Source organism: Scyliorhinus torazame, chromosome 1 (genome assembly GCF_047496885.1).
Source record: "Scyliorhinus torazame isolate Kashiwa2021f chromosome 1, sScyTor2.1, whole genome shotgun sequence".
NCBI lineage: Eukaryota > Metazoa > Chordata > Chondrichthyes > Carcharhiniformes > Scyliorhinidae > Scyliorhinus > Scyliorhinus torazame.
The window spans coordinates 408,867,618-408,883,467 of NC_092707.1; the positions used below are offsets into that span (position 1 = coordinate 408,867,618).

The 15,850-nt window shown below is 48.7% G+C and overlaps 1 protein-coding gene across 1 annotated transcript in view; it reads left to right on the forward strand.

Moving 5' to 3' along the window:
- LOC140428333 (neuronal acetylcholine receptor subunit alpha-2-like) overlaps window positions 1–15,850 on the forward strand; it is a 453,821-nt gene that overhangs the window by 162,747 nt on the left and 275,224 nt on the right. The window contains exon 3 of the mRNA XM_072514690.1: window positions 9,487–9,638. Coding sequence (XP_072370791.1) covers window positions 9,487–9,638 — 152 coding nt within the window. The remainder of the gene's footprint in view (window positions 1–9,486; window positions 9,639–15,850) is intronic.

Consider the following 15,850-nt stretch of genomic DNA (forward strand, 5'->3'; position numbering starts at 1 on the left):
CCCCACAGTAAAGAATTGACCACCCCGGTAAAAGGCCATTCGACGCCTGGTGTGCACCCCAGCCTGCTCTAGGCGCCTGCACCCGTCAGTTTTGCTGCGGGTCGCTGCTCTTCAATGAGCTACAGGACAGTGGGGCCGGCTGGTCACGTCCTGGGCCAACACTGACATAGTGGACTGAATGGCCTTTTCCTATCTGGTACATGTTCTCGAATTCCAGGATGGGACTGTAAATCTGAAGAAATACCGTCGGGAGTTGCTCAATGGAATGGGAAATGCTGCCCGCTCTCCGCTAGTCACTTCTCCGCCGACCTCTTGTTAAAATTTCCAAGTGGGAGATTGGGCACTCCTTACTCCCTCAATCAATGCCTCCACACCGCCCCTGCCTTATCCTCACCCCTCTGCCATTGCTCCATCTCAAGATGGGACTCTCTCACCACGCCCTGGGCCCAATCCCAGAGGACACCGTGTGACCAATGGACGAATCTTGGAGAGTAGGCCCCAACCAGCTCCAGAGACCTGTTCATCATACAGCGGAGTGGAGAAGGAGTATAGGTAGCGGGAAGGGGCAGGTGAGGGGGCGGGGGGAAGAGGAGGCAGAGGGCAGGTCACAAGGTTCACTGTCTCAAATACTCCCACCAAAACCCGACTTCCAAATCCATTGTCAGCTTTTGAATTTTCAGCTGATGGGTTACCGGCCTCTCCGATCAACGAGGGATAATGTATATAATGATTTATTAATTCAAAAGCAAACTCCCTCAGATGCCGAAATTCTGAAATCGAAGCAGAGAAAGCTGGAAATAAGCTGCATGCGAGGTGTGTTTGTACCTGGGATGTCCCCTCACCCTCCGACTCCCTCTGCCTCACGAGCAGCAACAGGACTGGGTTCTGCCGTACGGCTCTCGCCAATGATCTGCCCATTTTAAGCTCAACCACGGTTATTCATCATGTGGTTAAAGAATTAAAGGGTGCCGTTGCCCGGGAAACTGTTCCCTAAAAAGTCTATTTTGGAAAGAGGAGTGAGCATCATGCGGTCAATGGGAAATTGAGATGGGGTGGGGTCTCTCGGTGATCCCTGTGACAGACAGAATTGGTGTGGTTCCTTCCAGTCTGTAATCAGCCTGTTTGTGTGTCAGATGTGTGGATCTTCTTTTAACCTCACAGTGATTTCTTCCCATTTCCAAAAAAACTAAAGCAGGTGAATTATTATCTCACACACGCACCCCGGATGTTTGAAACACAGCTCCTCTCACTCACTCATCTGACTCGCACTATCACGCAGACAAGATTAGATGCAGATGCAGGTCATGCCTTAATTCAGTCTCTATATTGATGCAGCCCTGATGTTGTCTTGGCTGGGTCGATACTTTAGTTGGAGTGTGGTCTTTTCGAAACAGAGGATTCTTAAAAAGTTGCAAAGTCTTTTGTCGATGAATAGCCAGGAAGTTGTGTTCAGGTGGACTTGGGAATACAAAATACATTCCAACGTTCCTTTGGTGGTCTTGAAATTCCAAGGCTGTTGCAGCCGATGTAATTTGGTTGCTCTTCTGGAGAGAGACGCCTTTAAACCGCAATCTATCTATTTCTCAAATGGATGTTATGACACTTGCTGTTTTCTTTGAATAGAGTTCCCGATCTCTGTAATGCATTCCAAAATGTAACAGAGATCTGGGTTCTGCACTTGAGAATACCAGAGAAAGAAAGAGAGCTGATGTAGCATTGTGCAGTCTTCTTCTTGATGTTGCTACTGCGTTCTGCAGATTCTTCGGGTTGTACCATATGCTGTAGTCCCAGATGAGTTAATTTATGTCATGGGACTGCAGGAACACTTCTGTGGTCCAGAACACGATGGTACAAGAACAGTTGTACAATTCTGCACAGTGTTGAAACTGGGATTTTGGTGACTGAGGGCATCTTTAGGGTTAATCTCGCTCTCTTAAGTCTAGTTTTTGTTTGCGTTCAAACACTTTTATCTCTGCCCAAATTTGAGCTCAAATATTCTCCTTTGTTCAATGCAAAAGCCCAGAGATTTAGGCCAGGATTCTCCGGTATCCGGCAGGGCGGGCTGTACAGGCGCCGAGGAATGGCGTGAACCACTCCGGCGCTGAAGGGCCTCCGCCGGCCGGTGCGAGTCGACGCACGCGCGGGAGCGCCAGGAGGATGCAGCGTGATCCCAGCGCATGCGCAGGGGGATCCTTCTCTGCACCGGCCATGGCGGACAGCAGCCGGCGCGGAGGGAAAGAGTGCCCCCACGGCACAGGCCCCCCCCCCCGCGGATCGCTGGGCCCCGATCGTGGGCCAGGCCACCGTGGCCCCCTCCCCCCGGGGCCAGATCCCCCCCCCCCCCCCCCCCCCCCCCCCCCGAGGACTCCGCTGGCCGCCCGCAGAGCCAGGTCCCGCCGGTAAGAACCTTGTGTCATTTACGCCGGCGGGACCGGCCGGAAACGGGCGGCTGCTCAGCCCATCGCGGAGCGGAGAATCTCCGGGGGAGGGCTGCTGCCAACGGCCCCCGACCGGCGCGGCACGATTCATGCCGCGCCCCGGCGATTCTCCGGCCCGGCGGGGGTCGGAGAATCCCGCCCTTAATATTTCTCAAGTGCTTGTCCATTCTTACGCATGGGGATGTGTAAACTTCACAGATGGCTCCCTCATTCAGTTCCAACTTCAACTAAGTATTGGCCACAGAATGAAATACACTCTGAAGTTTAAATGTCCGCAGTCACATGTCAAGTTGAAGCCATTTCGCATAGTTTGCAACCACTTTTGGAGAGTGCGATCATACAGCCCATAATATCCAATATTGTACTGAGTGTGATGTCCCGTTCTTAAAATGAAAAAAGACCATCCATTAATATCCAGCATCCGTCCTGTGGACAGCACAAAGCACTTTCCAGTCACTGAATTACTTTGCAAAGACAGTCCCTGGTGTTAGTCCCTCAGCAATGAGGTTGGATAAATATTGAGATAACATTGGTTCTCACACGGCCTGTCATCGCTGGGAGCCCAGGTTTATTATCAGTGATGGAGTTGGTTAGGTTTACAAGAACGCTTGCGAGGTTGACTCGATATTCTGGATATTTTTATTTTAGTTTTGCTTGTTTACCTTTGGGTCCTCAGTGACTGTGGCACCTATCCATCTGCGATGTGATGACTGGTGCTGTGGCGGTCAGCCTGTGTTAAGCATCACCTGATGTGACTCTTTAGCTTGACAGACGCTGCACTCACTTCAGCTGGAGACAGTGGAGCTGGGGAGGTGCACCATTCACTGGCCCCTGGTTTCCTCTGGGTCCTCTTCGCGATCAGCCGAGCTCTTTGTCTTTGTTCATCTCTCCCAGTGCCCTTCCAGACAGGCAGCCTCCGTAGGTCACAGGCGCTGACTACCATCTCCCAGTTGTCGGTGTTCGCCACCTTCATACCTCACTTGCAGGTGTCCTTGTTCTGGAGGTATGGACATCCAAGAGGTCATGACCCAGTGGTCAGTTCACGGTACAGCTTGTTGGCTATACGACCGTTAAGAACAAAGAAAACAAAGAACAATACAGCACAGGAACAGGCCCTTCGGCCCTCCAAGCCCGTACTGGTCATGGTACTAACTCTGGCCAAAACCCTCAGCAATTCTTTGCGCCGTATCCCTCTATACCCATCCTATCCATGTATGTCTCAAGATGCCTTTTGAACGCCGTTAATGTATCTGTTTCCACAACCTCCCCTGGCAACGCGTTCCAGGCACTTAATACCCTCTGTGTAAAAAACCTGCCTCGCACATCTCCTCAAAACTTTGCCCCACGGACCTTAAACCTATGCCCCCTGGTGACTGACCCCTCCACCCTGGGAAAGAGAGCCTGCCCATCCACTCTATCCACGCCCCTCATAATCCTGGAGACCTCTATCAGGTCACCCCTCAACCTCTCTCTTTCTAATGAAAACAGTCCGAGTCTATTCAGCCTCTCTGCATAGCTAACACCCTCCCGACCAGGCAACATCCTGGTAAATCTCCTCTGAATGAAATGAAATGAAAATCGCTTATTGTCACAAGTAGGCTTCAAATGAAGTTACTGTGAAAAGCCCTAGTTGCCACATTCTGGCACCTGTTCGGGGAGGCTGGTACGGGAATTGAACCGTGCTTCTGGCCTGCCTTGGTCTGCTTTCAAAGCCAGCAATTTAGCCCTGTACTAAACAGCCTCTGCACCGTCTCCAAAGCCTCCACATCCTTCTGGTAGTGTGGCGACCAGAATTGTGTGCAATATTCCAAGTCCGGCCTTACCAAGGTTCTATACAACTGTAGCATGACTTGTCAGTTTTTATACTCAGTGCCCCATCTGATGAAGGCGAGAATTCCATATGCTTTCTTGACTGCCTTGTCCATTTGTGTTGCCACTTTCAAAGATCTGTGGACCTGCACGCCCAGATCTCTCTGACTTTCTATATTCCTAAGAGTTTTGCCATTTACGGTATATTTCCCCTCTATGTTAGACCTACCAAAATGCATTACCTCACATTTTCCATTTCTCTGCCCAAGTCTCCAACCTATCTATGTCCTGCTGTATCCTCTGACAATCCTCAACACTATCTGCCACTCCTTGGTGTCATCCGCAAACTTACTAATCAGACCAGCGACATTTTCCTCCAAATCGTTTCTGTGTACTACAAACAACAGAGGTCCCAGCACAGATCCCTGTGGAACACCACTCGTCACAACCTTCCATTCAGAAAAGCACCCTTCTACTGCTACCTTTGCCTTCTGTGACCGAGCCAGTTCTGTACTCACCTTACCATGTCATCCCTGATCCCGTATGACTTCACCTTTTGTACCAGTCTGCCATGAGGCACCTTGTCAAAGGCTTTACTGAAGTCCATGTAAACAACATCCACTGACCTCGCCTCATCAATCATCTTTGTCAGCTCCTCAAAATCTCAATCAAGTTAGTGAAGCACGACCTCCCCTTCACAAAACCATGCTGTCTATCGCTTATGAGTCCATAAACGAGGGTAGTGGGTGCCTGGAACTCGCTGCCGGAGGAGGCGTTGGGAGCAAGGACGATAGTGATGTTTAAGGGGCATCTTGACAAATACATGAATAGGATGGGAATAGGGGGATATGGATCCAGGAAGTGTAGAAGATTTTAGATTAGACGGGCAGCATGGTCGGCACAGGCTTGGAGGGCCGAAGGGCCTGTTCCTGTGCTGTACTTTTGTTCTTTGTTCTTTGTTTGTCTCCAAATGGGTATAAATCCTGTCCCGAGGATTCTATCCAATATGGGCAGCACGGTGATGCAGTGGTTAGCACTGCTGCCTCACAGAGCCAAGGTCCCAGGTTTTGTCCCGGCCCTGGGTCACTGTCCGTGTGGAGTTTGTACATTCTCCCCGTGTCTGTGTGGGTCTCACCCCACAACCCAAAGATGTGCAGGGTAGGTGGATTGACCACGCTAAATTGCCCCTTAATTGGAAAAAATGAATTGGGTACTCTAACTTTATTTAAAAAAAAGAATTTTCTCCAACAATTTACCTACTGCCGACGTGAGGCTCACCGGCCTATAGTTTCCAGGATTATCCCTGCTACCTTTATTACAAAGCGCTACCACATTAGCTATTCGCCAGTCCTCTGGGATCTCACCTGTAGCCAATGAGGATACAAAGATGTCAGTCAAGGCCCCAGCAATTTTCACCCTTGCTCCCCTCAGTATTCTGGGGTAAATCCAATCTGGCCCAGGAGATTTATCTGCCTTAGTATCTTTAAAAAGACCCAATACCTCCTCCTTTTCAATGTCAACGTGACCCGTCCACACACCCTACCCAAGAATCATCTTCCACTAAGTCCCTTTCTTTGGTGAACACTGATGCAAAATATTCATTTAGTACCTCGCCCATTTCCTCTGGCTCAACACATAGACTCCCCCCACTGTCCTTAAGTGGTCCAATCCTTTCCCTGGCCACCCTCTTGCTTTTTACATACGAATAAAAAGCTTTGAGATTCACCTTAATCCTACTCGCCAAGGAAGTTTCATGATCCTTCCTAGTCATACTAATTTCCCGCTTAAGTACCTATCTACTTTCTTTATACGCCTCAAGGGTCCCGACTGTTCCCACCATTCTAGACCGTACAATAGTCTCCTTTTTCTTTTTGACGAGGTTCACAATATCCCTCGTTATCCAAGGCTTCCTAAACTTCCCATACTTATCCTCCGTTCTCTCAGGAACGTGACTTTCCTGAGTTTAAGACCTGTCTCAATTCAACGATTTTACATTATCTGTGTGGCACCACTCTTTCACCTGGTTCCTGGTCCAGGAACTGGTCCACTCTTGCTGCTCCAGGAACTGATGTATGTAGCTCTGAATTGATGGATTTTATGGCGAGAAATAGCAGAATAACTTTGTCCCCAAACACTGCAAAGCTTTTTTCTGAGTGTTAAGTTTGATTTCATACGAAGCTGACCACAAGATCAATCACTCGATTCCTTTCCATTCCATGTATGCTCTGTCTAAAGGGAGCTCCTTGATTCATTGTCCGCTGACACTGCATTCTGAGCTGTCCTTCTTGGCAGTCTTATTTTTATCAGCGGCGGTTTGTTCTTGTCTTCCACCCTCAATCATTCAATGACACGAATCAAATGTTTAAATTCTGTCCCGTCTTGTTCTCAGCTGCAAACTCCCTGGCCTGGACACGTCCCCCTTGCGTCCGGCTGCCCTGCTGCCACTTTCTGCTCAAATACGTGTTGATTGGCAGTCTTTTGCCCTCCAAGTCACACACCATCCTGAGTTGGAAGTGTATCGGCCGTTCCTTCACTGTCGCTGGGTCAAAACCCTGGAACTCCCTCCCTAACAGCTCCGTGGATGTACCTACGTCCCGGGGACTGCAGTGGTTCAAGAAGGCATCACACCACCACCTTCTCAAGGACAATTAGGGATGGGCAACAATTGCTGGCCTAACCAGCGAAGCTCTCATCACATGAAAGAGTAAAGAAAATCAATGTAGAATTTCCTGGAACTGCCATTTCTTTTTAAAATGATGTGGAGAATGGACATCGAAAGGCTGCTAAGATGACTGCCAAGGGTGGAGTGACTTTCGCAATTGATGCATAGACTCAGAAGTATCTCAAGTCACATTGAATGACCAGAGGAAGAGTACCTCTCTTGGATGGACAGACGATGATGAATCCAGTTGTGGAATGGGATGGAAGTTTGTGTGATGATAATCATAGAATTCACAGTGCAGAAGGAGGCCATTCGGCCCATTGAGTCTGCACCGGCTCTTGGAAAGAGCACCCTACCCAAGGTCAACACCTCCACCCTATCCCCATAACCCAGTAACCCCACCCAACACTAAGGGCAATTTTGGATACTAATGGCAATTTATCATGGCCAATCCACCTAACCCGCACATCTTTGTACTGTGGGAGGAAACCGGAGCACCCGGAGGAAACCCACGCACACACGGGGAGAACGTACAGACTCCGCACAGACAGTGACCCAAGCCGGAATCGACCTGGGACCCTGGAGCTGTGAAGCAATTGTGCTATCCACAATGCTACCATGCTTCCCTAAATGTCACTGGACCAGTGATCCAGAGGCCCAGGACTTGGGGACATGGGTTCAAATCCCATCATGGCTGCTGGTGAGGGTATTCAAATTCAAGCAATCAATCTATCTGGAATTGAAAGCTAGTCTCAGTATCAAAGATTGTTCTAAAAACCCATCTGGTCCACTCAGGTCCTTTCGGGAAGGAAATCTGCCTTCCTTACCCGGCCTGGCCTACATGTGACTCCAGTCCCACCGCAATGGGGTTTACTCTCAGCTGCCCTCTGAAATGTTTGAGCGAGACACTCAGTTCAAGGGCAATTACGGATGGCCAACAAATGGAAGCCTTACCTGAGATGCCCACATCCTAGTTCGTGTAATTTTTTTAAACATTGACACCGCTTATTGGCTTGGGCCAAAATTTAAAATCGATGAACAGCATTGTCCCTGAGCTCGAAACTTATAAAAAGAGCTGCAGAGAAACCAGTTAAATCACAAGTCGGTGTGATTGGTCATCATCCATCCCTCATTGTGCAGCACTGACTTTGACCTTCAAGCCATTCTGGGTGGACAATGGGAGACCATGTGGTCAAAACTGTTTTCAGATAATCAATGTTACTCATTACAAGCAGCAGTCAGCCTGCAGACAGCACAGCAAGAAACAACAGCTGAGGCTCTTTCTCGATGGGACGAATGGCCTCCTTCTGCACTGTAAATTCTATGAAATAATCTCATACTATTCACTCCAGCTTTATCATTACAGATAGATACAGACTTGCAAGGATAACACAAGTTACAAAATCTTCCTCATACTCTAACGTTCACAGTAAGTCCATGCCACCCGACAATATGTCATATTAGGAGCCAACTGATCTCACTGGAACTCTACCTTTCACACAAGGGTTTCCAATCTCCATTCTCAGAGAAAACATCTTTGAATCTTCTCCCAAATGACACTTCCTCGTGAATTTCTTCACCAAGGATCCACCTCCAGGGTTTCAACCTCTCCTTCCGATATTTCGTCTCCTCTGGATAATCGCGTGCATTCAAGCTTCACCTTCCACTCACTCTTTCAGATACCCAGGTAGGCCACCAGAACACCGCTGCTTCACTGGCCGTAGTGAGGAGTCACCAACCTTTGGGTCCACTTGGATCTCTGGCTTCTCACAAGCCCACATTATTCCAGGTCTGCACCTTCCAGCCCTGTCTTTTGATTTGGAGCCTCTGCCCCTCGCTCCTAGTTTCACTCAACAGGACCTCTTCCAGATTCCTGTTCTTTTCCTTATGACTGGAATGTCTCCTTGGAGCTTCCTTCTGTCTTCTCCCTGGTTTTGGCACCGTTTCTGTTCTTTAGTTTGCGATTTGCTTCCTGTCCCTTTGCTCAGTTGTGCCTGTTCTGGAAGTTTCTGTGGAACGCGTCCACTGGGTCACCTTCCTTTAACTGAGCTAAAGCTGTTTTTGCTGTCGCTATGGGCTCCTGGTTGCTTGACAACCATTTGGTGGTCCCACTGTAAAGGTTGCAAAACCTCATTAAAATGCAGGCATCTTTGAAAGTGATGCTAAAACGGCAAACTATAAATCGAACTGATGCACAACACCCCCACATGCATGCAAACATAAGTTACTTAAAACTACCTCTATTTCCTCACACTTTGAAATATGACTTTGGTTATTGAATTCAAGTGAAGAGTGGAAACGAATCGCTTCTTACCCAGATCTACATCGACATGAGGCAATCCCCACTTCTTCATTTGTGACTTGCAAAAGTGCACTATTCTTTTTAACTGTATTTTTCTCATGTCTGTATGTGTGTGAGAGGATGAATGGTTAGATTCGGATCAATCTGATTATGGACAGAAAGAGAAGGAAACATAAGTTTTAATTTTCTCTCATGCCTGTCTGGAACAAATGTGTTCAATCACTAACCACGACCTTCACCAAGCGCCTCACTCTCACCCCTGGTCTCTTCTCTAGTTTACTGCCAGGAGAAGACTCGCTCACAGGCAGAGGAGAGACTCTTCAAACATCTCTTCACTGGCTACAATCGATGGACCAGACCCGTGCCCAACACTTCAGACGCTGTCATCGTCAACTTTGGACTTTCCATTGCTCAGCTGATTGACGTGGTAAGATATAACTCAGATCTGTGATCAATCGCTAATGTTCACAATCACTAATGTTCACCATCATTAATATTCATGATCACAAATGTTCACAATGCCTGCTGTTCACAATCACTGCTGCTCACAATCAGCGCCGTTCACAATCACTAATGTGCACCATCACTGCTGCGCACAATCACTGCTGCTCACATCACGGCTGCTCACAATCACTGCTGCTCACAATCAATGTTGTTTACAATCACTGCTTCTCACAAGCACTGATGTTTACACTCACTGCTGCTCACAATCAATGCTGCTCACAATCACTGCTGTTCACAGTCACCAAGGCTCACAATCACTGCTGCTCACAATCAATGCAGTTTACAGTCACTGCTGCTCTCAATCACTGATATTCACAATAACCGATACTCACATTCACTGCTGTTCACAATCACTGCTGTTCACAAACACTTATGCTCACAATCACTGCTGTTCACAATCACCAAGGCTCACAATCACTGCTGCTCACAATCAATGTTGTTTAGAATCACTGCTGCTCACAATCACTGATGTTTAGACTCACTGCTGCTCACAATCAATGCTGCTCACAATCACCGCTGTTCACAGTCACCAAGGCTCACAATCACTGCTGCTCACAATCAATGCTGTTTACAATCACTGCTGCTCTCAATCACTGATGTTTACAATCACTGCTGCTCACAATCACTGATGTTTAGACTCACTGCTGCTCACAATCAATGCTGCTCACAATCACTGCTGTTCACAGTCACCAAGGCTCACAATCACTGCTGCTCTCAATCAATGTTGTTTACAATCACTGCTGCTCACAATCACTGATGTTTAGACTCATTGCTGCTCACAATCCATGCTGCTCACATTCACTGCTGCTCACAATCACCAATGCTCACATTCACTGGTGTTCACAATCACCAATGCTCACATTCACTGCTGTTCACAATCACTGTGGTTCACAATCACCAATGCTCACATTCACTGCTGTCCATAATCACTGCTGTTCACAATCACCAATCTCACATTCACTGCTGCTCACAATCACCGATGCTCACATTCACTGCTGTTCACAATCACCGCTGTTCACAATCACCAATGATCACAATCACCAATGCTCACAATCACGGCTGCTCACAATCACCAATGCTCACATTCACTGCTGTTAATAATCACCAATGCTCACATTCACTGCTGTTCACAATCACCAATGCTCACAATCACCAATGCTCACAATCACCAATGCTCACAATCACCAATGCTCACATTCACTGCTGTTCACAATCACTGCTGTGAGTTTGTGGTGAAGTGACAGTGTGTTTATACTCACCGTGCCATGTAATCTCTTTTTCACATTATCATTTAGATTCCGTGTGAAAGCTATGATTAAATCGGTCTCCACCACACTCACAGACAGAACATTCCGGATGCTAACCGCTCGCTGTGTGAATCTGCCACCACCACACTCTCGGAGAGAACATTCCAGATCCTAACCACTCGCTGTGTGAATCTGTCTCCACCACACTCTCAGATAGTACATTCCAGATCCTAACCACTCGCTGTGTGAATCTGTCTCCACCACACTCTCAGACAGAACATTCCGGATCCTAACCACTCGCTGTGTGAATCTGTCTCCACCACACTCTCAGACAGTACATTCCAGATCCTAGCAACTCGCTGTGTGAATCTGCCTCCACCACACTCTCAGATAGTACATTCCAGATCCTAACCACTCGCTGTGTGAATCTGCCTCCACCATACTCTTAGACAGTACATTCCAGATCCTAACCACTCGCTGTGTGTATTTGCCTCCACCACACTCTCAGACAGAACATTCCGGATCCTAACTACTCGCTGTGTGAATCTGTCTCCACCACACTCTCAGACAGTACATTCCAGATCCTAACCACTCGCTGTGTGAATCTGTCTCCACCACACTCACAGACAGAACATTCCAGATCCTAACCACTCGCTGTGTGAATCTGCCTCCACCACACTCTCAGACAGTACATTCCAGATCCTAACCACTCACTGTGTGAATCTGTCTCCACAACACTCTCAGACAGAACATTCCGGATCCTAACCACTCGCTGTGTGAATCTACCACCACCGCACTCACAGACAGAACATTCCGGATCCTAACCATTCGCTGTGTGAATCTGCCTCCACCACACTCTCAGACAGTACATTCCAGATCCTAACCACTCTCTGTGTGAAACTGCCCCCACCACACTCACAGACAGAACATTCCGGATCCAAACCACCCCCTGTATGAATCTGCCTCCACCACACTCACAGACAGAACATTCCGGATCCTAACCACTCGTTGTTTGAATCTGCCTCCACCACACACTCAGACAGTACATTCCAGATTCTAACCACTCGCTGTGTGAATCTGCCTCCACCACACTCACAGACAGTACGTTCCAGATCCTAACCACTCGCTGTGTGAATCTGCCTCCACCACACTCTCAGACAGTACATTCCGGATCCTAACCACTCGCTGTGTGAATCTGCCTCCACCACACTCTCAGACCGTACATTCCAGATCCTCACCACTCGCTGTGTGAATCTGTCTCCACCACACTCTCAGACCGTACATTCCAGATCCTAACCACTCGCTGTGTGAATCTGTCTCCACCACACTCACAGACAGTGCATTCCAGATCCTAACCACTCGCTGTGTGAATCTGCCTCCACCACACTCACAGACAGTACATTCCGGATCCTAACCACTCGCTGTGTGAATATTACTCCACCACACTCTCAGACAGAACATTCCGGATCCTAACCACTCGCTGTGTGAATCTGTCTCCACGACACTCACAGACAGTACATTCCAGATCCTAACCACTCGCTGTGTGAATCTGCCTCCACCACACTCTCAGACAGTACATTCCAGATCCTAACCATTCGTTGTGTGAATCTGCCTCCACCACACTCTCAGACAGAACATTCCGGATCCTAACCACTCGCTGTGTGAATCTGCCTCCACCACACTCTCAGACAGAACATTTCGGATCCTAACCACTCGCTGTGTGAATCTGTCTCCACCACACTCACAGACAGAACATTCCGGATCCTAACCACTCGCTGTGTGAATCTGCCTCCACCACACTCTCAGACAGAACATTTCGGATCCTAACCACTCGCTGTGTGAATCTGTCTCCACCTCACTCTCAGACAGAACATTCCGGATCCTAACCACTCGCTGTGTGAATCTGTCTCCACCACACTCTCAGACAGAACATTCCAGATCCTAACCACTCGCTGTGTGAATCTGTCTCCACCACACTCTCAGGCAGAACATTCCGGATCCTAACCACTCGCTGTGTGAATCTGTCTCCACCACACAATCAGACAGTACGTTCCAGATCCTAACCACTCGCTGTGTGAATCTGTCTCCACCACACTCACAGACAGTACATTCCAGATCCTAACCACTCGCTGTGTGAATCTGCCTCCACCACACTCACAGACAGAACATTCCGGATCCTAACCTCTCGTTGTTTGAATCTGTCTCCACCACACTCTCAGACAGAACATTCCGGATCCTAACCACTCACTGTGTGAATCTGTCTCCACCACACACTCTGACAGTACATTCCGGATCCTAACCACTCGCTGTGTGAATCTGCCTCCATCACACTCACAGACAGAACATTCCGGATCCTAACCACTCGCTGTGTGAATCTGCCTCCACCACACTCTCAGACAGTACATTCCAGATCATAACCACTCCCTGTGTGAAACTGCCCGCACCACACTCACAGACAGAACATTCCGGATCCAAACCACTCGCTGTGTGAATCTGCCTCCACCACACTCTCAGACAGTACATTCCAGATCCTAACCACTCCCTGTGTGAAACTGCCCGCACCACACTCACAGACAGAACATTCCGGATCCTAACCACTCGCTGTGTGAATCTGCCTCCACCACACTCACAGACAGAACATTCCGGATCCTAACCACTCGCTGTGTGAATCTGCCTCCACCACACACCCAGACAGAACATTCCGGATCCTAACCACTCGCTGTGTGAATCTGCCTCCACCACACTCTCAGACAGAACATTCCAGATCCTAACCACTCGCTGTGTGAATCTGCCTCCACCACACTCACAGACAGAACATTCCGGATCCTAACCACTCGCTGTGTGAATCTGCCTCCAACACACACTCAGACAGAACATTCCGGATCCTAACCACTCGCTGTGTGAATCTGCCTCCACCACACTCTCAGACAGAACATTCCAGATCCTAACCACTCGCTGCGTGAATCTGTCTGCACCACACTCTCAGACAGAACATTCCGGATCCTGACCACTCGCTGTGTGAATCTGTCTCCACCACACTCTCAGACAGAACATTCCGGATCCTAACCACTCGCTGTGTGAATCTGTCTCCACCACACTCTCAGACAGTACATTCCAGATCCTAACCACTCCCTGTGTGAATCTGCCTCCACCACACTCTCAGACAGTACATTCCAGATCCTAACCACTCGCTGTGTGAATCTGCCTCCACCACACTCTCAGACAGTACATTCCGGACCCTAACCACTCGCTGTGTGAATCTGCCTCCACCACACTCTCAGACAGTACATTCCAGATCCTAACCACTCGCTGTGTGAATCTGCCTCCACCACACTCACAGACCGAACATTCCGGATCCTAACCACTCCCTGTGTGAATCTGTCTGCACCACACTCTCAGACAGTACATTCTAGATCCTAACCACTCGCTGTGTGAATCTGCCTCCACCACACTCTCAGACAGAACATTCCGGATCCTGACCACTCGCTGTGTGAATCTGTCTCCACCACACTCTCAGACAGTACATTCCAGATCCTAACCACTCGCTGTGTGAATCTGTCTCCACCACACTCTCAGACAGTACATTCCAGATCCTAACCACTCGTTGTGTGAATATGCCTCCACCACACTCTCAGACAGAACATTCCGGATCCTAACCACTTGCTGTGTGAATCTGTCTCCACCACACTCTCAGACAGTACATTACAGATCCTTACCACTCGCTGTGTGAATCTGTCTCCACCACACTCTCAGACAGAACATTCCGGATCCTAACCACTCACTGTGTGAATCTATCTCCACCACACTCACAGACAATACGTTCCAGATGCTAACCACTCGCTGTGTGAATCTGTCTCCACCACACTCTCATACAGTACATTACAGATCCTAACCACTCGCTGTGTGAATCTGTCTCCACCACACTCACAGACAGAACATTCCGGATCCTAACCACTCGCTGTGTGAATCTGCCTCCACCACACTCTCAGACAGAACATTCCGGATCCTAACCAATTGCTGTGTGAATCTGTCTCCACCACACTCACTGACAGTACATTCCGGATCCTAACCACTCGCTGTGTTAATATTACTCCACCACACTCTCAGACAGAACATTCCAGATCCTATCCACTCTCTGTGTGAATCTGTCTCCACGACACTCTCAGACAGTACATTCCAGATCCTAACCACTCCCTGTGTGATTCTGCCTCCACCACACTCTCAGACAGTACATTCCAGATCCTAACCATTCGTTGTGTGAATCTGCCTCCACCACACTCTCAGACAGAACATTCCGGATCCTAACCACTCGCTGTGTGAATCTGCCTCCACCACACTCTCAGACAGAACATTTCGGATCCTAACCACTCGCTGTGTGAATCTGTCTCCACCACACTCACAGACAGAACATTCCGGATCCTAACCACTCGCTGTGTGAATCTGCCTCCACCACACTCTCAGACAGAACATTTCGGATCCTAACCACTCGCTGTGTGAATCTGCCTCCACCACACTCTCAGACAGAACATTCCAGATCCTAACCACTCGCTGTGTGAATCTATCTCCACCGCACTCGCAGACAGTACATTCCGGATCCTAACAACTCGTTGTTTGAATCTGTCTCCACCACACTCTCAGACAGTACATTCCGGATCCTAACCACTCGCTGTGTGAATCTGCCTCCACCACACACACAGACAGAACATTCCGGATCCTAACCACTCGTTGTTTGAATCTGCCTCCACCACACTGTCAGACAGAACATTTCGGATCCTAACCACTCGCAGTGTGAATCTGCCTCCACCACACTCACAGACAGAACATTCCGGATCCTAACCACTCGTTCTTTGAATCTGTCTCCACCACACTCTCAGACAGAACATTCCGG